The sequence below is a fragment of the Pteropus medius genome, unplaced genomic scaffold (genome assembly GCF_902729225.1).
Source record: "Pteropus medius unplaced genomic scaffold, Ma_sr-lr_union100, whole genome shotgun sequence".
Classification (NCBI taxonomy): Eukaryota; Metazoa; Chordata; class Mammalia; order Chiroptera; family Pteropodidae; genus Pteropus; species Pteropus medius.
The window spans coordinates 3,494,087-3,519,038 of record NW_024354502.1 but is presented as its reverse complement, the minus strand read 5'-3'; the positions used below and the strand labels follow the sequence as shown (position 1 = coordinate 3,519,038).

General features: G+C 40.1%; 1 protein-coding gene, 1 long non-coding RNA gene and 1 pseudogene across 2 annotated transcripts in view; 1 reads left to right on the top strand and 2 right to left on the bottom strand.

Annotated features, from left to right (window-relative positions):
* The window catches only part of TMEM65 (transmembrane protein 65), a 41,506-nt gene extending 26,631 nt beyond the window's left edge, over positions 1 to 14,875 (bottom strand). The window contains exon 1 of the mRNA XM_039853988.1: positions 14,070 to 14,875. Within this exon, the coding sequence (XP_039709922.1) occupies positions 14,070 to 14,385 (316 nt within the window). The 5' untranslated portion in view covers positions 14,386 to 14,875. The remainder of the gene's footprint in view (positions 1 to 14,069) is intronic.
* LOC120595737 (uncharacterized) lies at positions 4,129 to 4,247 on the bottom strand (annotated as a pseudogene).
* A 2,331-nt stretch (positions 14,876 to 17,206) lies between the features above and the next one.
* Positions 17,207 to 23,953, top strand: LOC120595682 (uncharacterized). The gene is made up of 2 exons (XR_005650936.1): positions 17,207 to 17,268; positions 23,429 to 23,953. It is a non-coding gene; the product is annotated as an uncharacterized LOC120595682 (long non-coding RNA).
* The last annotated feature ends 999 nt before the right edge of the window (positions 23,954 to 24,952 follow it).

Below are 24,952 nucleotides of genomic sequence, written 5' to 3'. Positions count from 1 at the left end.
TAGCGTGGGGCTATGAAACTGACAATGCAGGCTGAAACCATGCAGAGCAATGGAGAAAATTACAACTGCTCTGTGACCTTAAAATTTCTTTTCACATTAAAAACTCACAAGAAAAAAAACCTGAAACCATGTATGGTGACGGATGTTAACTAGATTGATTGTGGTGATCATTTTGCAATATATACAAATATCAAATTATTACTGTGTTCATTTGAAACTAATACAATATTGTCTGTCAATTACACCTTAATAAAAAAAAATTTAAACTCTCACACTGACAGTTATAAAGGAAAATTTTTAAATAGTAAAACTAATATTTAGTATACTGTAATTTAAAATATTAGAAATACTGAAAATTAAAGTGTTTTCTTTCTTTGTAAAAAAGGGATCAAGAGCAGCTTCAACAGTGCTAGCTGGCACTCATCAAATAACTTACAACAGGGAGCAAGCATCTCTTCTATGCCTTGGTGAACTGTCACTCTCCTTTCCAAGTCTGGATTAGCTGACGGCATTTAGCCTTTTTGTATTTTCAATGTCATGAAATATCTGAGAGTCTCTTTAGAGTGAAGTTTTTACCAGTCACCTCCTCTAAAACATCATCATCGTTTTCACACAACCTCCTCACTTCTGTCCATAATAAGTTCACCTCCTCTAGGCTCCTCTGCGTATCTGGAGTCTCTCAAATGGCAGCAGTTCAACAGCACTGTCAACATCCCCACATCCTGGGGGACTGCCTCAGCTAAGAATGTTGCCTTAGCCTCTGTATCCTGCCCAGGGAAGTCCACAATCAACAGCTCATTTTCACAGAGGTAGAGTCCCAGACCTCTCACCAACTCAGGACAACACTGAAGGGTCATCCTATCTCCAACACTATCCACAGGGTCAGCTGAGGCTTCCATTGAGACTGCATTACTTCTACCTCTGCCCCAAACTGCTTCCTTCTCTTCCCTTCCTAAGTAAGGAGTCCAACAGCACTCCCCAATAAACTTCATGCATGTGAATCTCTATCTCAGAGACTGCTTCCCGAGGAACTTATTAACCTGTGACAGGGATGACAGAGCATCATGTCAGCAACTTATCCTCAGATGATTTAGGAAGAAAAAAAAAACTTATTGTACTATACTTGAAATTTTTCTATAAATTTGGGACTGTTTCAAAATTTACAAAGTAATACAAAGTTAACTGGGGAAAGCACAGGATGAAGAACAGGATGAAAGAAAGCAGAAGAAAAAACGGTATGACTGGGCCCATGGTTCACTGAAAAAAGAGACTAACCAATGGACAGTATGTTCAAGGTAATAACAGGAAATAAAGAGGAACACAAAGAGATGAATACATCTGTTACACAGCACTTATTACTCGAAAGTGACCACTGTATAGCTATAAAATCAGTTAACAATTCCCATTTTTTTTTCCTAACGCCTTTGAGAAGCCCTTTTGAAGAGAAAAAAAAAAAAGCTAGGATAATGTTTTTTAAACCATGATCTTTTTTAAAGATCTTTCTCACAAACATAAAATTCTGCCAGCTCACCAAATGTGCCACATCTTACATTATCATTCTCACATCTGCTTGCCTGTTTCCTTTCACAATGCAAGCATGCCCGAGTTTATTTTCTTCACTTCAACTCTTTCCCACCTTAAAAACAAAAACAAACCCACCTTCGCTAACCTTGCTATTCAAAATATGGTCGCTGGACCTGCAGCATTGAAACCACTGGGAACTTGTTAGAAATGCAGAATCTTAAACCTACTGAAGCAGAATCTGCATTAATAAGATTCTCAGATGATTTTATACGTACATTAAACTTTGTGAAGCAAGGTTCTAGCTTCCACTGTGGGATGTAGAGAGCTACAAAGAGCACTGCCAACACTCTTACGGTGAAATGAAGTCAAACTAAATTCAAGTTCATGACTTATTTCGAACCAAACCCATAAGAAGACTGAAGTCACAGAGCAAATAACTTGGCCTAAATCAAAATAAAGGCAGGCCCCCGCAAGGACAGAAGGGACATTAGCACTAGCTTACTTCAGTGCAACCAGACACCATATGAAGGGTACAGCTAGAATAGTACGGGAACAGGTGAAGGCAGAGTAAGGGCTGGAGGGACAGCGAGAAGGCACTAGGGTACACAAAAGTTGTGGGACTGTGTACTTTCTTGCAGATTCTTTCACCAGAAATCCCACCAGACACAAAAAAATTCTAAGAGAGGAGCCTTAAGAAAGTGTCATTGTGGTGTAGACCTGCAGGAGGGGAAAAGCAGTTGTACAAAAGGGACATGAAATTCTACCTGGATCCTTTTTTCAATCTCTCCTATAAGTCCAAAGCCTCAATCTGTTAGGAGGGTAAAAATACTGTCACCCTTAGGGCAGGCGGGGTGACTAACTGTCCAGTTTGCCAGGGACTGTCTCAGTTTTAGCACTGAAAGAACTATATCCTAGGGGAAAAAAATGTTACTCCTACCTCTCCAGTATTTTAATTTAAAAAATGGAGTTTCAGATCATCTTTATTTCTATAAGTTTCTTACCAAAGAAAATGAAAAGATCTTACCTGCTAAATGGCCTGCATATTTTCTATACAATTCTGCTAAAAAGGGGTATGATTTTATTTTTCTCTGATGAACTAGAATTCTGCACAGAACTGTCTGTAAAAAAATGAGTACACTAGTAACAAATATTTAAAGTAAGTTCAGACTTCTAACCTGTGAGTAAAGAGATTCAAATCCTAGTAGTACTCAAGCTGCTATAGTATAGCAGCACTACGCAAAGTTCTCTTTAAGGAATTGAATGCTTCTTTATCGATAATCCCTCCTCAGCCAGCTAAAATCTGGTTTCTTCCTACAAAGTTCTCATAAAACTACATCTGACAAATCCTATGGGCCTTCTTTTTCCCCCCAGTCTTCCCACTACTTGTCCCATCTAAAGCATCGAATCATTCCCACCATCTTGTTCACTTAGCTTCTGGAATACACTATTCTTGTTATTTTTTCCATCTTTGTGGACACTCCTCTCAGTCTCTTTCTAGTTTCTGACTCTCATTCCTCTTCCCTTCCAATAAACTTTGGTGCTTTTGAGTTCTCTCCTGGTCATCTTCTCCATCTATATACAATTACATCTTCCCATGAGTTCCAGATTCATGTTATAAATACACACACACACACACGCACACACGCACACACGCGCACACAAACACACCCCCCTAATTACTTGTATTCTCCATTCACATTCGCAAGGTCCCTTAAACTTGAAGTATCTAAAATTAACACTTTAATTTTCATCCCCCAAATCTATTTTTTTCTGTCTTCTCTCTCACAGTTAATAGCATCACCTTTTACTCAATCACTACAGTCAGAAACCTAAAGTCATCACTTTCTATTTTCTTTCTTTTAAGTACCTGCTCCTTTCTAACCTATTAGCAAATCTCATCAGTTGACTCTCAGAAACATATCTTAAATCCATCTCTTCTTTGTTTCCATGGCCACGTAGTCTAAGCCACCACCATCCCTAGTCTAGACTACTTCAACAGCTTCCTAAAAGGTCTCCCACCTTATGCATGTGCACCCTTCAATGCGCTCTCCATTAGCAGCCAAAGTGCTCTTGAAATCTCATTATTTCACTCTTGTGTTTAAACTTTCGAATGGCTTTCCGGTGGTTTACCTAGAAAAGCCCTGACTAATCTGGCTTCTGCCTACCTGCCCATCTCATCTCATTCCACTCTCCCCTTCGTTCATCAAGTTCCACTCGTGTTTGCTATCTGTGGATTCCTATGCCATGCCAAGTCCCTTCCTATCTCAGGGTCTTGGTATTTGTTTTTTCTTCAGAATGCTCTTCCTTCAGCTGTCTGAATAACTGGCTTCTTCTCAATCTTTTATCTTCAGCTTAAATATCACCTACACAAAGGCCTTCCCAGATCACCTTATCTAAAGTGTCATTCTGTTTATACTAACAGCATACACTACCTATAATTACTTTATTTAATTAATTTATTATTTATTTATTTTTTATTTTTTAGGCGAGGCAACCCTTGGTTGACCTCGCAGATTGCAAGGATCTTGTCAATCTACAATCCCTTATTTATCTATCTATCTATTTATTTATTTATTTATTTATTTATTTATTTATTATTTTTTACACCCACAGCACCTGGTCTTCCTAAGTGGTCTCCCATCCAGGTACTAATCAGGCCTGACCCTGCTTAGCTTCCGAGATCAGACAGGATCGGGCTTGTTCAAGGAGGCATGGCCGTAGTTACTTAATTTATTAATCATATATTTCCTCTTCCAAAAGTGTAAGCTTCATAAGAGCATTGTGCCAACTTAATTTACTAATATACTCCCAACAGTGTCTATTACATAGCAGAGAGAGTTAACAAGTATTTAAGTAAACAGATTTTCAAAGTTTGGATAACTTTTCTATGAAAAGTATATTAGATATACTTTTTTTATATCATTCAAAAATCTAGAGAAAAATTGGAGTCTCAAATACTAGTTTTCTGACTTTTCCGAAAGTCTCACATAATTTATAAACTTTTAGTGCACAATGATTTTACTTTGATTTCCCTTATTTTCAAAGTAACAATGTCGTTATTTGCTTTTGTGTTGAATGTCGTATGTTTTGCAAACATACAGAAGGTAGACTAAGATGTGTGACTTTTATTCAGCATCTGAGGTGTAACCTTTTTCCCAGCATGTGTTAAAAATCCCAAGTATAAGTATACAGAAAGGTATAATAAAAGGTGTAATAATAAGAACAAAGGTTTTAGAGTCAAACAAACCTAAGTTAAAAACTCTACTCTGCCACACAGGTTGTAGGATCTTGGGCAAGCTCCTCTTTGCCTCAGTTTCTTTATCTACAGAATATAGATCATCCTGTCTCTCTCCAGGAGAAATAAACAAAAACTCACGTAGTTCAGTATGTTTGACACACAGCAAATACTTAATAATTGCTAAGTAGTTGTAAGGAAAATGGTGCTAGCAGCAGCAATAGTGGTAGCTGTAGAATATCTTCTATAAAACATAAGAAACATTTGTACAATATTTGTACAGTATATATTCAGAAGTTGTTATAATAAAACCAGGCTGTTTTTAAAAGTACAAATGTTTTTTGTACTTTTAAAAACACACAAGATCTTCAATGTGAGATCTGAAGAGTCAAAGACCAATAACAATGTGAAAGATGCAACTAGCTAGCTGGAAAGACTAAGGAGAGTAGTGGTCTATGACCTTGAAATGTCTATCAGGATTAAATTTTATTAAGAAGCATAGTGGGATAAAAAAAAATGAAAATGAAAGAAAAAGAAACAATAAAAACCACATAGATGAGTGACAAAGAGCTGACGTTAGAAAGAACAGAGATGCCAAGAAGCAGAACTCCTTACTCAGCAGAAAAGAGTTTACCACAACCACAAGGGATGAATGAGAATACAGCAGAATAATCTGAGTGCATTGGAGGGGAGGGAGAGAGACACTATAAACCCAGCACATTTCACTACCACTAGGACAGAGTCTAAAAGCATGCCAACTGAAATGGTACAGTGTTCTAGAGGCATGTTGTGTGATTACTAGTATGTCTACAAATAGAAGTAGCCTCAAAGAAAATACTGCATTAAAATACAGTAAAAAAGGACTCTGACATCTAGTAGAAGCTAAACTGTGCTCATTATACTTTTACTAAGACAAAGAAAAATACAGTATGTTCAAATATGCTTCCAACAAAAGCCATCAAAGTAAATGTTTCAGAGTTTAAAGGGAATGACATCTTGTTACCAGCAAAGTCCTTTGTCTAGATTCTAGACATGAGAAACTCTTGAAGATTTCTCATTTACCAGATAGTGTGAGGTTATTATATTTTAACATATAACTACGTGTTTTTATGTGGTTGTTTTCATTTAACCTAAAGCAGACATAAATCTATGAGTCAGAAACAAGGCTAGAGCCCTATAAATCTACATACTAATTATTTCAGCTGACGAGAAAAATGCTGATAAAATCTGCACTCAGATTTAATTTTTATTTGTTCTAGTTGACTTTATTACACTGACATGCCAATGAAAACTGGACAAGAGTGTAGATACAAAAATTCATCAATATTTTTAGGAAAACTGAAACAATCTCAACTAATAATGGTTCAGTACAGGTTATCCCCAACAGTCAAGATTATCCATTACCTTTAGTTCCACCTGACCTCCTGGATGACCCTAGAAATTGCAGACTTTATATTATCTCAATTTTCCTATCCATGAAATGTTTATAAAAAATTTGATTGTTACGATTGCTGTAAAAAGCAATATATCAAACTAAAAAGCTTCTGCACAGCAAAAGGAACTGTCGACAAGGTAAAAAAACAACCATCTGAATGGGAAAATATATTTGCAAGCAACTCCTCCGATAAGGGCATAATATCCAAAATATACAAAGAACTCATACAACTCAATAACAACAACAAAAAAAAACAATGCAACTAAAAAATGTGCAGAGGACCTGAATAGACACTTCTCCCAAGAAGACACACAAATGGCCAACAAATGTATGAAAGGATGCTCAACATCGCTAGCTATTAAGGAAACATAAATCAAAACCACAATGAGATACCATCTCACACCCGTTAGAATAGCTATAATCAACAGGACAAGTAATAACTAGAGTTGGAGAGAATACAGAGAAAAAGAAACCCTCAGACACTGCTGGTGGGATTGTAAACTGGTACAGACACTATGGAAAACAGTATGGAGTTTCCTCAAAAAACTAAGAATTGATCTATCATATGATCCAGCAATCCCTCTGTTGGGTATTTACCCCAAACACTTGAAAACATGTATCTGAAAAGATATTTGCACACCGATGTTCACAGCAGCATGATTCACAGTGGCGGGACACGGAAGCAACCAAAGTGTCCTACAATAAGATGATTGGATAAAGAAGCTGTGGTAAATATAAACAATGGAATATTACCCAGCCATAAGAAGAGGTGAAATACTGCCATTTGCGACAACATGGACGGACCTTGAAATAATTATGCTAAGTGAAATAAGCCAGGCAAAAAAAGTTAAAAACTACATGATATCACTTATATGTGGGATATAAACCTAAAAGCAACAAACAAACATGACAAACAAAAAGAGACTCATCGACATGGACAACAGACGAGTGGTTACCAGAGGTGGAGGGGAGGGGGAAGATAGATGGGATAAAAGGGGTTAAATATGTGGTGACAGAAAGAAATCTAACTGTGGGCAGTGAAGACACAATACAATATATATATGACTTACTGTTGAATTGTACGCTTGAAACTTACTGGATTTCATTAACCAATGTCACCATAATAAAAATAAAAAAAATTTTAAAAGTAAGCAATAAGTGACTATTGAGATGGACAACAGCAAATTAAACTGTAACACTTTAACTTATTTGAAGCCATATTTTCTAAGTGTCTAAGATTTCAAATTTAGTTAAGAAGTTAGAAGAGACATCACAATCAAAAAAAAGTTATCACAAAGCTCTTTTATTTGATAGAACGGTAAGGAGTTGGATAAGGAGGTAAGGAGTTACTTTTCTGTCCTTATCGAGAAACAAATAAATGTAAAATAAGGCAAGGAGCTAGAAGTAAAGAGAATATATTGATAATAGCAAGTATCAATGCATGATGGAAGAGGAGAGATAATGCAGAAGAAGGAAAAAGAAACAGCCTATAGCATTTTTTTTATAAAGCAATGGCTCTCAACCAGGGCAATTTTGCTACCTTCCTCCTCTCCTCCCCACGTATTCTCCATGGAACAGTTGGCAGCATCTAGAAACGCTTTTAGTTGACACGACTGGGGGTGAGGAGGGTAGGAGGGTACTGTCATCTAAGGGGTAGAGGACAAGGATGGTGCCAAGGATCCTCCTGGAGGATCCCCACAACAAAGAATTATCCAGCTCAAAATGTTAATAGTGCCAATGTTGAGAAATCCTAATATAGAGGAAGGAGTCCTATATATCTCAATATATAAAAGGAATCACTCTACTAGAATAATTAATGTTCAAAAGTCTTAAACAAAAACCTAATATGTTAATGGGTTGCATTAACAGAGAAAGATGTAATACAAGATTTCCAACAGAAATGATTAATTTTTTTAAGTGGACTGACAGAAAGGAACAAACTACAACTATTATGCATGGATACCTCCTCCTAATTTCCCATCCCTTGAATCTAGACTGCCCCTAGTGACTTGCTTAACCAATAGCATGCAGCAGAAATGACTTCTGGGACTTCCAAAGGTAGGTCATAACAAGTATGTAGTAGGTTGAGTAATGGCCCCCAATTGTGTCCACATCCTGATCTTCCAACCTGTGAATATGTTACCTCATGTGGCAAAGTAGATTTTGTGGGTGTGATTAAATTAAGAGTTTTGAGAAAGTGAGATTATCCAGGTAGATCCTAAATATAATCACAAGGGTCCTCACAAAGGGGAAGTAAAAAAAGGTCAATGAGGGTGAAGATGATGTGACAACCAAAGTAGAGATTAGCGTGATGCAGCCAGGAACTAAGGAATGTCAAAAGCTGCAAGAGACAAGGAAAAGAGTCTACTGTGGAGCCTCCAGCAGGATAGCACTTTGCTGACACGTTTATTTTAGCCCCTTCCTTAGCTCTTATTTTGTACTTCAGACCTCCAGAACACTAAGAGAATATATCTGTGTTGTTTTAAGCCACTAAATGTGTGGTAATCTGTCATAGCGACAATAGAAATATAATACAAAGTCTTAAAGCTTCTATCTAACCCACTTGGAACATTTTCTCTGGGAGTCTTGGCCTGTCATCTAACTACTGCAATAATTCTGAGAGTGTTATTCTGGTGAGGTCACAGGCAGCTACTCAGTTCAACCGTACCAGCTGAACCCAGCCTTCCAGTCATCTCCACCAATGTGCCAGATGTGAAGCCATCTTGGACCCTGTGACCAGCCCATCTGCCAGCTGCAGTTTATGGAGTGACCTTAAGTTTACAAAGATGCCACATAAAACAGATGAATCATCCAGCTGAACCCTGCCTATATTCCTGATCCACAAAATCATGAGATATAATAGAATGGTGGTTGTTATAAATCTTACATAACTCTGGACATCAAGTTATATGTGAGTGACGACTGAAGACGGTTAAGTAGTATATATCCAACTTATAATGAAAACAACAACTACAACAAAAAACCTTATCTGTTCTCTACTAGCAGTAATCCCTAGTAATAAGGCCACTCCAATATGCCCAGTAACTCTAAAGTATTCAGACTCAAGCTTGTTGGAATATATTGATATAATTAGGGGCTTCCCATATTGGTAAAATAATAGATTGTGGCAATGCTTCATTTAATTTACCTAGGCCCAAGATATAGACACTCTCAGTTTATTAGAGATCTCTCCCTCCTGCTGACTCAACTCATACTTCATAACCTCATTCCGGCTTTTCTTTTCTTAGGGCTACACATTCTTTATTCCTCTTTTACTATTTCAACCAAGACTCTGAAATATCTTTATTCACATATCTTAATTTGGAGTATGAAATGTTTTTCTTGCCCTTTCTTTTTCTCTTTGCATAAAAACCCAATTGATTCCAGAGGTTAATAGCTTGACGTGGTTGCTACTTTCTCACATGATCCTGATCAACAGGCTGAGAAAAATGGGAATGTTCTTGTTAAGAGTCCGAGATTTCTAGTGGATCAGACCTCCATGAAAAATCTTATTTGTTTCTAAGCATTCTAGGTATCCACTTTAGTATCGGCTTTTTATCTTATAACCTTTCAATTTGCCAAAGGCCCCTTATGCTATACGGTAAGTTCTCAAAATGAATCTCCTCATCCTACCTTACATAAATAATCATGAATTATGAGAAACTACAAGGTTAGAGTTTAAAGTTATATGGTGTATTTATATGAATGTAAATAAATGGTAAATATACACAATTACCACATACTGAGAAGAGGTATGTGGTAATGGAAAAAAACAAATTTAAAATATACACAATTATCACATACTGAGACACAGTATGTGGTAACAGTGTAATGCAAGCTGATTAAGATCTAACACTGATTAAAAAAAAAAAGAAAGAAAACAACTGCTCTGTCCACCTCAACACATCTCTTATTTGCTATATGTTAAAATTGCCATATGTTAACAAAAATATTCCCTAAGAAGTTCCTTTTTTCAAATCAAATCTTTTATTTTGCCTCCCCAAAAGCCAGCTCTTATCTCTGTGTAATTTTACAATGAACATTAATTACAACACCTTAAGTAAGTGGGGAAGGTTGCCTCTAAGATTGCCCCCAATGATTTCCACCTCCTGGTTTTACACCCTGTATTAGTACCTTCCCACAATGTACTAGGGCAAAAGAGATGGACTATCTCTTCTAAGACTGAGTTATAAAAGACTGTGGCTTCTAGTTTAGATTCTGTCTAAGATTCATCATTTGCTCTGGAGGAAGCCAGCTGCCATGCTCGAGAACACTTAGGCAGCCCTGTGAAGAGGCCTTTATGGCAAAGAATCGAGACTTCCAGCCAATAGCCATGTACGTGAGTCTCCCTGATAATGGATCCTCCAGCTCCAGTCAAGATTTTAGATGATGCAGCCCGAGTTGAAAGCTTGACTATAACTTCATGAGAGACCCTGAGTCAGAACAGGATGTACTACAGCAAAAGAGATGGACTATCTCTTCTAAGACTGAGTTATAAAAGACTGTGGCTTTTATAACTCACTAAGCTGCTCCAGGATTCCTGATCCTCAGAAACTGTGAGACTACATGTTTGTTTCAAGCCACTATGTTTTGGGGTAATTTGTTATACAGCAATGTATAACTAATACAATGAGCCATGCCATTGGTCATCCATCTAAAACCAAACTGCCATTCAGTCATCCCTCCGTATCCACAGGTTCCACATCCAGAGATTGGACCAGATCAAAAACATTAGAAAAAAATGTTATGTTGTTGATGGCAAGTGCTATGTAGTTAGACATCTGCATCTTAACAAGCATATACAGACATTTTTTTCTTGTCATTCCCTAAACAATACGTATTGTAACTATTTATATATCATTTACATTGTATTAGGTATTATAAATAACAGAGACAATTTAAACTATACAGGAGGATGTGTGTAGGTTATATGCAAATATTGTACCATTTTATACAGGGGACGAGTATCTGAGGATTTCCTTGCATCTGCAGGGGTCCTAGAACCAATCCACCCTCCCCTCCCCTGCAAATATCAAGAGATGACTGTATTTTAAAAGGTTATAAAAATGATTATAAGTAGAAATAGTCATTGCAAGAATTGGGAAATAAATTTATTTTAAAAATCTTAGCTAAAATTGAAAAGCAACTGTAATAATGTCAGCTTGCCAGTCCTATGTGTAAAAACAACAAACCAATAATGTATTACCAAGAGAATATGGACTGCTTCTGGAAAGAGACCAGGTTGAGCAGGTAAGTTGATAATGCAACATCAACTTTTTTTAAAATTGGGGAGGAAATCAATTTGTAATTTAAAAATCACAATATCTTATGCAGCTATGATAAGACATCCCACAAAGTCTGCCTTATCTATTATAAATTGATTCTAAAGCTTTATCTTGTCAGACTCTATCACATGCCTACTGATAAACACATAAGAACGATAAGGGCAAAAGTTCCAAATTTCAGTAGTAGATTCCTGTCCTATCAAAGCATAGATGATTTTTTTTTCCTGTAATGTATCCACACCAAACCCAAAACACTTCATTAAATCATACAAGCATCCTTTCCAAGAACACATAAGATTTCTTATAAGAAAAAGCACTTTTAACAGAATTTATTTCATTATAAAGTACACCAAGTATACACACATTTAGTATATGAGTTGGGTATTTAAAAACACTCAAAAAGCAACAATAAAAGAAAAACAGGAATTTTTCATTTGGGAAAAGTTGATTCTAGCAACGAATGAGCTGTATACATTCAAAACATAATAAAATCCTCTTTACCTTTAATGATTAATGAATAAGATCATTTATTAGTGATGATTCCAGTTATCTTCATAGTACTATAAAGCAGTAGTATCAATAAGCATCATTCGACTCAAAAGACAATAATTTAGACATCAACACTGGTAAAAATAGTTGATTTATACCTCGAAGTTCTTTAACATATAAATAGGAAATAAGCATTTGACCACCACAATGTTTCCTATATCCTTGGCTGTTTATCTTGAACAAAGACAAATTACTAACTTCTCTTTCATATAGCTTACATACTTATTAAGTATAATTGATGCTAACTGATTTCCATTGACTGAAGTTTACAAGTCCTTTCCAGAAAACTTAAAACCATGTTAAATTTTAAATATCTTCATTGGAAACTATAGCATCCCTACTGCAATATTGCTGACATGTGCTAAAACAATAACTTATGAGGCAAAATTTATCCAGTTGTATTGCAGGACATGCTTTTAAAGAACTGTCATAAAATCATATTAAAGGGGCCTCCAATCTTGTAAAAAATGCTAATGAAGAATTACCAAGAAATTACTTAGAAAAGGTCAAATGTGGGTTCAAATAGTCTTGTCCATGGAGAAAGATTACTAAAATGAATGCTTCAGCACATGAGTATCTATATCGTTTTTCAAGAAGTTCATTTTCAGAACTGAATATTTTAAAACCGCCCACTGCGTATACACATAGCTTACAAATATGCTAGTATTCAGTTATGACTTTATATAACATGATTACACATTTAAAAAGTGAATTGATTGAGATATTACAGTTTCCTGTAAAGGCATTGTGTGTACACAATGTTTTGAATCATCCAATACTATAAATTGGTCCACAATTCCCCGAACCGAGGGAAAAAAGCAGTGAAAAGGCACAACTCACACAAAGTTTCAGAAGTACTATAGATAAGTCAAGCTTACGTGAGGCAGATAAGTCTTTCCTCCATTCCTGTACATAGGCCAAAGAAACACCTTCGAGTGTCCCTAGCAAATCAAGTGCCATATTCCAAATCGATGTGCTCTAAAGGTAAGTAATCTATGGAATGTTTACGTACCTATCAACTTGGGGCGGGGGCAGTAAACATCTTTCAATCACATCAGAATGTAATATAAAATAGTAGCAATGTATTTTGCCTGTTATCATATTTAAATGACAAAAATATTTTAACACTGAATGATTTCATCTTTTGTTCCTTTCATCCTTTCGATTTTCTGAAATTTTAGCTTTTTCAGCTGTACTCAAATTCTGACCTACCAGCATTCTGCACTGGTTTTAAAAATATCCCATTTTAACATGTTAGCTTAAAAATAGCTTTGCTTTCTCCGTTTCCATTTACTTTGAGCATAAGTCTGCTTTTCCTTGTGGAACCACAGATTCCCAGAAAAATACCTTCTTATTTACTTCATTCTTTCAACCTCTGGGGAAACAACAAAAACTATAAAGTATTAAGTAGCGCAGCACCGAACCTACATGGGCTTGCAAGTACGTTATCTGCAGTTGCTGGTTTGATCTATTCTTTCCATTCTCTAAAAATGCTTCCTTCGGCTGCTCAAATTAATACAACTAGATGTGTGTGCAAACAAACAGCTGAGAGCATCTCTGCCTTCTGAAGCAACATCCCTTCTTTTGGACATGCATACATCTTCGCTTCACAACCATTCCAGAAAGTTTCTTCCTGCCTCTCGGGTTTGTAGCACTTTTGGAGGAGGCACGGCATGCCACCTGCACGGCAGCACCGTCACAAGAAAGCGGCAAGGGCTCAGAGGGACAGGAGGGCTGGGGAAGGTTGGCACGAAGCAAATCAAAACAAAATCAACAGTATCGGCTGGCAATTTGGGCTGAAGCTCAGGCTTCTGAGCCTGGGGAGGAACCGGCCGAGCGTTGGACCTGGCTAGTCTGGCACCATCGGCGCCTGTCCTACCTGCCCCGGGGACGGACACTCAGGAAGCGGAAAGTTGCCCCCCTCGGACGTCCCAGGCGTGGGGCCCGGCGGGTGGGTGGAGCGGCGGCGGGGGTTCCTGGGACAGGCGGGGCAGGGGAGGGCGCCGGGCCCACGGGCTCGCCCCCCACCCACGCCCCTCACCTTGGGCGATGGCAATGGACTCGAAGCGGTGCAGCTCCTTGAGCAGGCAGCTCCTCTCGGTGGAGTGCAGGCTGTAAATGAAGTCGCGCGCGCCCTGCGCCGTGTTCAGCGCCTCCATGGGCTCCTTCTTGGGGTGGGTGCCCAGCCCCCGGGGGCTGCCGAAGGAGCCGCCAGGGAACGCGAGCGCCAGCAGCCCCCGCCCACAGCAGCACCAGGACGGCGGGCGGGGTGCGGCGGCGGCGGCGGCGGCGGCGGCCGGGCCCGGCCTCAGGCTGCGCGCGGTCCGGCTCCTCAGCAGCGGCAGCAGCCGGGACATGGCGGGCTGGGGCGCGGAGACCCCCGCGGCAGTCCGGGAGGGCGATTCCTGGCGAGGCGGAGGCTAGAAGAAGGCGCTGGGCTCGGCCGACCCCGCCCCGATGTCCTCCTGACCGGCAGCCGACGCGCCGGGCACCATGCACTCCCCGGGCCCGCACCGCTCTCGCCTCCTCTTTCGTCCCCGTTCCCTTCCAAAAGGCCCGCGGCGGCTCCGGTCCCTCCGACGAGAAAAACTTTGTCTGAGGCGGTCGGGCCGGGGGAGCTCCGGGAGAGGGCGGGCGGGCGGGCGCCGCCCGGCTGAGGAGGAGCGGGGCGGGCGGGCGGCTTGGCCGAGGGTTTGTGTCTGTCAGTCGGCTCCTTCAGCGGGATGAGTCAGCCGCGCGCCGCCCTCCTCCAGCGCCGCCCTTTTCTCCCGCCGGCTTTCCCACCCTCCTGCCTGTCCTCGTACCCACTCCGTTTGGCTTCCGCGCCCTCAAAGCCTCCACGCTCTCAGCCCGCAGCCGCCGCCGCTACCCCTAGCGGCGGTCCGAGGGGTAGCAGGGCGGAGCAAAGGAAAGCGGCGGGGAGGCGGCGGCGCCGCGCAGGCGCAGTCTGCAGGCCCCCCGTGCTGCGCTCCCTCCAGGGTGGGGAACGTGCACACGCGTCCACACCCCCTCCAGTGCGTGGAAATGGAGGCAGAGGGCGTGCGCCCGTGGTGCTGGCATCCGCCACTTTTGGGTCCAGCGAGGAGAATATCAAGAGCTTTGAACCTCTCGTCCCGCGGGGTAACGCAGCTATCAGTCGACCGGCCTTAGCGCCACGCCTAAATCTGGGGCTTCTTCCGAACGATGCTCCAGCTTACTGATCCACCTCGCCAGGCTCCGGCCAGGCGGATATCAGTCAGGCCACTCGGGAGAGTCTCGCTACTGCTCTGAATCTCGCAGAATCTTTTGGAGATTGAAGCGCCCGAGCCTCTCTTTTTGCTAAGTCAGCGCCCACCGTGGCCTAGGCCAGACACACTCCAATCTCTGATACGCCCACTCTGGGACCTCCTAAGAGAGGGCGAGGCCAGTTCTACCCCTTCCCCAGAAGAGTTTGAAACTGAGCCCTTGACTCTGAGAACACTTCCTCCATGCCAGCAGCTTGAAGATTGTTATGCTGAAGCCCTGGAGGCAAGATCTTTTCCGGGTGTTTTTCAAGTTTTGTTTGTCTTATCTATGCCAAAACAGAAAGAATTCTGCAGTTCTCCACTATTTTCACATGATCAGGTCCTAGGCCTCTTTCAAGACCCAGCCCGAAGAGTCTCCTACTCCAAGCTTTCCTTTCTCTCTTCCTAAGACAGATGATCTTGGCTTCATCTGAACCTGTCTAATGACACTTAGGCTTTCTGTTTTAGAGAATAGATCTGCTTAAAGACTAAATCTGCTCAAGTGTAATCAAGATCTAAATCCTATTCTTACACCCGCTGCTGCACCCAGCCCAAGACCTTTTAAGTAGCAGATGTCCTATAAACTTGTAAGTGCAATATATAAATGTGAGTCAAGGGAAGAATATTATCACTAAATCCTACTGCTCTCATTCAAAGATTCTCCAAGTATGGTCCCTGAGCAGCAGAGCTTGTTAGACATGCAAATTTATGTACTCCACCTAGACCTGAATCAAAAGCTAGGAGTTGGGCCCAGTCCTCTGTTTTAACAAGCACTCCACTTCATACCCATGCACGCGAAGTTTGAGAACCACTGCTCTAACTTAAACATGGAAAGCAACTTGGGGGCGGGGGGGAGGCAGGGCGGGCAATGCCTCTCTATATTAATGACAAGAATGTGCTCTGTGGAAACTGCAAGTTCTTTTGAGTTATGGAGATTGTGTCTTTGTTGTCTTTAAAACCCGGTACCCCCCAATGTGTGTTGAAATTCTCTACAGTTATTTCAGTCACAAGTTCTTGGGGTTACTACCAGTCTGTCCCCCATAGCTCTTACTCTCAAGACATTCTGACTCATTGGGCTGGGATAGGGCCTGGGAAGTAATGTTTGGAAAAGCTCCTCACTAAGAACCCATTCCCAACAGCCTTTGGGACACTAGTTTCGTGTGTTGGCTCGAAAAACAGATTGCTGAAAGTCTGATAACTAGATCAGTCATTTCCCAGCTAGGTGTTAGTGGTAGATTATTACAGTAGTGGTCTCAATGAATCATGCCTTATGGTATCCACTCCCTTGTGTAGACCTGTCCCGCACTGACTATGGGCTTGGCCATGTGACTTTCGTTAGCCAATTAGTGGGACATCACAAACCTAATCTGATAAGTGCTTGCTCGTTGTGGCTTGCTGTAACGAGTTTGCTGCGTGATTTGTGAATATTCAATTCTGCTCTAGAAAACAGGAGAAACTAAAATATAGACACAATTTGCTTATGAGGCATTTTACACATAAATGGATATGTGTTGAACACAGATAAAAAAGATGGAACAAATGGAGATGCTACTTTAGATAGAAAGAGATAGACCAAATGAACTTGAACTATTCATAAAGCAGGGACCTATACTGACAACTACGTATGGGATAATTTTAGGAAGGAACTATTTACAAAGGTGTGGGGAGCCACAAGAGATAGTGCAGTAACTCAAGACTTAGTAGCAATTGCACTGTCACCGACCTTAGGCCCAAAGGGGTAAGTGGAGAGCATGGGAACCACAATCTAGAATGAGAATCAAGTAGAGCAGCAGCGGCCTCCAGTTGAGGACACAGCGAGCTGGAGGAGATAGGCAAGGAGGAAGTCACGAGAATAAACATTCTGATATTTTCTCTCCTTCTCTCACTCATCTTCTCTACAGGTTCTCCCAACAGGAGAACAAGCTCAACTGGAAGCCAGAGGGCTCATTCATAAACCCATTGATGTGGTTCATACAGGTGAGTTTCTCTAAACAGAGCAAGGAGGAGAGTAGAGAGTAGATCCAAATGGAAAATATCCAACACAATGAGAAAACCAAAAAAAAAAAAGAAGAAGAAGAAGAAGAAATAGAAGGCATAATCCTATTATGCACCCAGAAGAAACCTCTACAAGAGCTGAAAGTAATTACCTTTCTGAAATGAAAATTGGAAATATGGAGATGAAGGGTTGGAAACTGCTTTTTAAAATATATACTTCGTAGAACAATTTGAGTTTTATATAAATATGACTTTGGATTTGCAATGAGAAAATTACTGATAACCTTTTGCCATGCAATTTCAGTTAAGTGCTGGGAGCAGAAGTCAGGTTATTGTGGGTTGAGAAGAGAAGCTGAAATTAATTCTAAAAGACAACCAAATGTTAATCAAATGTTTAACTAATGCCTTTAATAGCTAGTCAATCGGTCTAGATAGATCAGAGGTGAGCCGCATGTGATTTGTGTTTTAATGAGCTCTTCATACTACTGCTTTAGGCCCACATTTATAGTCCATGTGTCCTGTGCCTTCACGCACAGTTTGAAGATTGATAACATCTTTTTGTGCATTTAATTATTAAAATGGTTCCGGGCTATTATTTCTTAACATGTCCCCAGAATATCCTCTTGCCCCCGATACCCATTCCTCCCGCTGTATTTCCTTTATATACCTCCCATACTCAAAGTTTAAACCGTCTTTGACCTTGTTCACGTCCAACATGTCCTTGCCAAATGCTATACATTCTTCCCATTAAATGTTTTTAAATTTTATTAGCATTCAGCCATTAAGCTTTGTCGATTAGCACTATAGCAGGCTTTGTTGATCATCACTATGTCGATCATCTCTGTGCCTCTGAACTACATTTCCAGCAGCTCCCCTCATTAACTAATGGACCTCCTGATCTTATTAGAAACTCCTTTTCAGCTGCATCTCGTATTACTTACCCTCTCTTGAGCCAAACACGACTCCCTTCATGCTCTCCAAGGCTTCCACTCTCCATGCTCTGCTTGTAGCACTTCATTTTCTTTCTCTACATGTCCAGTCTTCAGGGCCCACCTCAAATGCCTTCTCATTCCTGAGGTGGCACTTGGAGATGCTTTCCATGAAGATAGGAGCTCTTCTGAACCTTCTGCTTGTGTTCTAGTTCGTGAGGCGCCTCACTTCTAAGCAACTGGAAGGAAGCTTCCCTAGCTCATTGTTGTTTTGCCTTAGCAGCTAGCATAGTATCCTATACATATATACACTCAATGCATTTGTTGATTTTTTAATTAAGTAGCCAGCTAATAAATTTTCCTTTATTGAGGTATAGTTGGCATACAAAAAACCCTGCACCTAATTAATGCGTATCATTTGGTAAGTTTGGACATTTGTATACCCTGTGATACCATCACCAAAATCAAGGTAATAGATATATCCATCACTTTCAAAAATTTCCTTGTGTTGCTTTGTTTTCATTTTTGTTTTGGTAAGAAATTTTAAGCACGTGATATCTTATTCTTAACTATTGGTACTTTGTTGTACCTCAGATCTCTGGAACTTATCATCTTGTGTAACTGTAATTTTATACCCATAAATAACTCCCCTATTCCCTCCCCTCATCCACTGGCAACCACCATTCTGCCAATCAATATCTGATTTTATGATATATCGTCATTTAAAAAGACAAAAAAGAGCAGTAACCTCAGGGAAGTATCATAATAAGACTAGCTATCTTTGTCCCAGATCTCAGTAAGATTAAAAATATATATATTATGTGACTGTTAAGAAAAAGATAGGAGGTGGAGAGACTGAAAGGTCCTATTAAAATTGAGAAGCCATAACCCAATATTGTATCCACCATGGAAATAAAGGTTAAGAACAGAGGTATCGGAGTCATTAACCTGGGCTGAAATCTTGCCTCTGCCCCAATTAATCTCTTCAAGCTTTTTTCCCTCAATTTCCTTCATCGCAAAATTCAGACAATAATGGTACCTACCTCCCAAAGCAGTTTATATACTTAAGCGAGATAGCGCACATGAAGAGTTTTGCAGAAGCCTGGAATATATCATAGACACTTAGTAAATGACAGCACCTTTTTTATTGTGAGTGTTGAGAGCTGTTTTAAGCAATGGCCAAGAGCACTCACTAGCTTTCGAATCAGAGCTGGAGAGTTCTTATTAAAAAATGATGAAGGAACAGTCATTTTACTAGGCCAGCATCACACTCATACCGAAGCAAGATAATGACACTACAAGAAAAGAAAATTACAGACAAATATCCTCAGTGAACATGAGTGTAAAAATCCTCAGCAAATACTAGCAAACCAAATTCAACAGCACATTGAAAGGATCATACACCATGATCAAGTGGGATTTATTCTTGAGAATCAAGGATGGTTCAACATGTACAAATGAATAAACATGATATGCCACATTAACAGAATGGAGGATAAAAACCACATGATAGTCTCAATAGATGCAGAAAAAGCATTTGACAAAATTCAACATCTTTTCATAATAAAAAAAATAGAGGTGCCTCAAAAAATTAAAAATAGAACTACTATGTGATCTAGCAATCTCACTTCTGGGTATGCATTTAAATAAAATGAAATCAGTATCTGAGAGAAATATGTCCGTCCACTCCATGTTCATTGCAGCATTATTCACAATAGCCAAGGTATGGAAACAACATAAGTGTCCATTGACAGATAAATGGATAAAGAAAATGTGGTATATTGTTAAAGTAAAATAAAATGGAAGACAAAACTATTTAGACCACGTAAACAAAATTTAATCTAACTTACTTCATAAATGTAAGCAGAGCTTAAGTTATTTCTCCCTCCATCAGTTGTTATAAATGGTTAGGCCTGCTGATCATTTTCATATAATAACTAACCATTTAGTATTCACCATGTGGAAGACAGTGTGCTAAGTACTTTGCCTACTTCATTTCCTTTAAACCTCAGCCTTGAAAAGTATCTTTTATTATCTCCAGTTGATAGACAATAATAATGATGATGATTATAACTCACCATTATTGAGTGCTTACTGTACTGTGCTAAAGCTTTATTATAGATTACTCCTTTTTTATCTTCAGTAATAACCCTATTAGGTCGGAACTATTTTTAATACTCATTTTTCAGATGGGCAACTAATGATATAGTACCAACAGGCTAAATAAGTTGCCCAAGGTCACACAGCTAATAAATGATGGACAGGATTCAAACCTCTGATCTCTGTCACTCCAGAATTCAAGCTTTTCCCCCTGAAAGGCCCAGCCAGGTTCAGGCACAGACACATTGAACTCAGAGCTGAGAGACGATGAGTCACTATGACCTTGTCTTTGTATGAGTGTCAAGGTTTCTTAAAATCAAGTCTGTTTTTCCTCTCGATAGTTCCAGTGGCAACTTCCCTCAATACTGTTGACTCACTAGCTTCATATTTAATGACTTTATTAACCTCCAGTTTGAATTTTCCCTTATCATTACCCTTTTTAACTCTCTCTAATGATTTCTTCATGTAGTGTCCCTGAGGCATTGGAAAATATACCATTTTGTTGGTAGTTACAAAATAGTCATGGGGATGTAAAGTATAGCATAAAGAATATAGTCAATAATGGTGTAATAGCTATGTATGGTATCAGATGGGTACTAGATTTTTTGGGGTGATCACTTGGTAAGTTATATAAATGTCTAATCACTATGTTGTACACTTGAAACTAATATTGTTGGTCAACTGTAATTGAAAAAGAAAAAATTATTTAAAACATGTATGATTAGAGGAAAAATTACATTAGATAATACACTAAATACAGGGTCCATAAGGCCAAGCCCAAGCCCAAATGTGATGTTAGGATTAATGTGTTTCAGCCTTTTCACTTAAAACCATTTTTTGGCAACCTTTTCTCTGCCTAGCGCTGCACTAGGCATTACTAGGCATCCTGACTCTCAGATCCGTGACCTCCTGTCCCTCCAGTGACCCATTTGCTCCCCCGCTCTTCAGCCATTTATTGCCATGATCATAACTGGCCTGGTCATCACAAATAATGTCAACACCTCAAAATTCAGTTATAGTGCTCCCCTCTCTGATCTTCGCTTCCCACCCTTCTAGATAGTCGAGTTCTTACTCCTCCTTTCTACAGTTGTGTGACCCTGTCAGGAACTCTAATCCATTGACCACCACTTTTTCATTATCCGTCAAGTCTCTCATGTCGTCCCTTCCCTTTGAACCCAGCTTGAATTCCGTGGCCTTACAATGACTCCCTTTAAAACACTGTTAGCTTGCTTGCCTCTCTCTCTTTTCATCCTACTTGTTTGGCAAAATTTAAACTCTGGCTAAACTCAAATATTTGCCAAATATCCACATCAGCTCTTGAGCTGCAGCATGTGGCTGGAGAACATCACAAAACCTTCTTTACCTGTACCTACCTCTGGGCCTTTATCCCCCTTTACAATTGTCGGAAGGTCCTTGCTGTTATCACAGGCCCGATCTTTGGATCTCGCCTGCTTAGGAAGACATCTAGAATTAACTCCCAGTCTCTTGCATCTTTAAGTTCTAACTCTGGATACCTCCCACAAGCAAAAAAAAGCATCTTCCATTATCTTCTATCTTTAAAACAAACAAACAAACAAGTCTTCTCTTGAACATGTGTTCATCTACGGCCGTAGCCCCAGTTTTCTGTTTCACTTCAAGGCAGAACTTCTGGAAGAGGTCTTCCTGGCCAGCGTCTCTACGTCCTTGTTTCTCATTCACTCTCTAATCTGCTCAGTCAGGCCTCCACCTCTGCCACTCCACCACAATTACTTTTGTCTGACAATTAATAAAGTCTGTGTTGCTAAATCCAATGTTTGTTCATCTGTTCTGATTTTCTTCTAGTTCTCAAAGGTATGTGAAATAGTGAACTACTCCCTCATTCTAGAAATGCTCTCATTTTTTTTTTTTAGAGTCAGAAGGAAAGTTTATTAGAAAACGGTAACACCCCACAGACAGAGTGTGGTCTCCTCTCAGAGACCGAGAGAGGGACAGTGAGAAGGACAGTGAGAGAGACAGAGAAAGGCACGGAGAAAGATCCTGAGTGTTCAGGGGGTTAAGTTTATATGTCATTCTTTAGCTCTCTTATTTTTTGACCTCTGGGAAAATACTCTCCTAGTTTTTATACCCTCTCGTTGGCTGTTCCTTCTTTCTTAAAGGTTCCTCTGCATTATGTAGGGATTCATAACGAGTCACCCCAAGATGTGCAGATTGTTTTGAGCCAAAGGCAACCAAGATCCTGCAGGCTCAAGAGAAACTGCAGCCCTCCATCCCAAACTACCTAGAAGAATTTGAATTAGGGGCCATGCCCATAACTTTTTATGACCTATCTATAGGACAGGGCAAACTTCTAATTACTAAATATCTGCTCTTCTTATTGACCTGCAATGACCCTTTGAAACTCCAAGACACCTTGCCTCATCTTTAGCTCAGAATGCTGAATATACCTAACTTTAACTTTCTGTCTCTGAATCTCTCATGTATGTGAGGTCTCTGACTCCTATATGTGGAGTTCCCATTATATGTATATAATTAAATTTGGTCATTTTCTGTAGTTAATCTATCTCATGTCTATTTGATTATCAGACCAGCTGAAAGAACTGAGGATAGAAGCACGTTTCTTTCTGCCCCACAACCACCTTGCCATGTTCCAGGGGTTGCTCCTCAGCTTACTTCTCTTTTTACCTACACTTAACACGAGGTGCTCTCGTTGGGTCTCATGGCGCTAAATGCCATCGATATGCCAAGAATTCCCAAGTATCCATCTCCAGACCAGCATGTCCAGATTCATATGTCTAGTTGTTTACTTGACATCTGCACTTGGATATCTAATAAGCATCTCAAATGTGACATAAGCAAAGGAATCATGATTCTACAGCATTTATCCCAGATCTAGCCCTAGATAAGCGGCACTACCATCCACCCTAATTCTTGGGTCAAAATCCCAGAAGTGAAATATGTATAATCGGCAAATCTGTAGAGAGAGAAATTAGATTATTGATTGTCTAGGTGACCTAAAAAGATCTGGTCATGTTCTAACCTCGGGATTCTATGAATGAAACATTATTTGGGAAAAGGGTCTTCGCAATTGTAATTAAGATAAAGATCTTGAGATGAGATCTTCCTGGATTCCCCAGGTGGGCCCTAAATTCAGTGGTAAGTGTCCTTGTAAGAGTCAAGAAAAGACATGGAAGAGAGGACAAGGCTATGTGAAGATGGAGGCAGAGATTGGAGGGATGCAGCCACAAGTCGGAACATGGAGCCACTAGAAGCCAGAAGAGACAAGGACGCATCCTCCATTAGAGCCTTCAGAGGGAGCACAGTACCTCTGACAGCTTCATTTTGGACTTCTGGCCTCCAGTACTGGGAGAGGATAAAGTTCCCTTGTTTTAAACCACCAGGTTCTTGGTAATTTCTTACAGCAGCCCTAGGAAGCTAATTTGCTAGAGCTAGAGGTGGAGGGAAATGAGAAACTGCTAATGGGGTTGAGGTTTCTTTTTGGAGTGATGAAGTGTTCTAAAATTATATTATGGTGATGGTTCCGCAACTCTGTAAATATTCTGAAATCCGTTGAATTTGAAGACTTTAAAGAGATGAATTTTGTGGTATATGACTATAGCTCAGTGAAACTAAAAATAAAAGCCCTAGGAGTTACCTTTTAATCTTCTCTTTTCTTTATTCTCATGTCTAAATCCATCAACAAATCTTTGGGCTCCCTTCCAAAATATGTCTCAAATATGAACACTTTATCTTCACAGCCACCATCTTAGTTCAGGCCCATCATCTCTGGTCTGTACAACCACAGTAGCCTAAATGATTTCTGTGCTTCTACTCCAGCCTCATGCAAATGCACACTCCTTAAAGCAGACCAAATGGTTATCTTAGAACATAAATCAGATCATGTCACTCTCTTGCTTAACCCTCCCGTCCCCTTGGCTTAGAATTGAATCCAGACTCCTCACGGAGTCCTACTGGACCTTACACGACCTGTATGGCCCCCATTCACATCTGAGACCTCATCTCCTTATACACTGCCCGTTGCTCTACATTTCAGCCACCAAACTTCCCTTATGATCCTGGGACAGACCAATCTTGTCCCTTGCCCCTGATGTTCCTTCTGCAGGTAGTACTTTGCATCTCAGCTTCTCCATGGCCATCTCTTCCTGTAAAACCTTTTCTGATCACCCTATATAGTTCTCACTTCCCCATTTACTTACAATCTTGTCACTTTGTTATGTTTCCTCCGAGTAAAGATAAGTTCCCTGAGAGTCAGGACCCTGTCTATCTCGCTCACTGCTAAATCCCTGTTCCTCCCACAGTGCCTGACAAAGAGAAGCTCAATATCCTGCGTACACGAATAAGTGAAGGATACAAGTCATGATGCAAAGCTATTTTTTTCTGAAGAAGTTAGGCTCAGTCTATCGGAGATCCAAGATGTACTTGCACAGTCATAAAAGATTCAACAACAGTGTGAGACGGAATGAAAACTGCCAACATGTAAATACAGTAGTCTACCCCAAACAAATCTGATGACCCTGGCACAGTGGGGAACACATGTTTCTCAAACCTACACTGGTTGGTCATCTTGGATGACCGAAGGGACAGTGAAGCCCATGAGTGGTACAGGTGCTCATGAGTTTTGATGATCTCTGCTAGGAAGC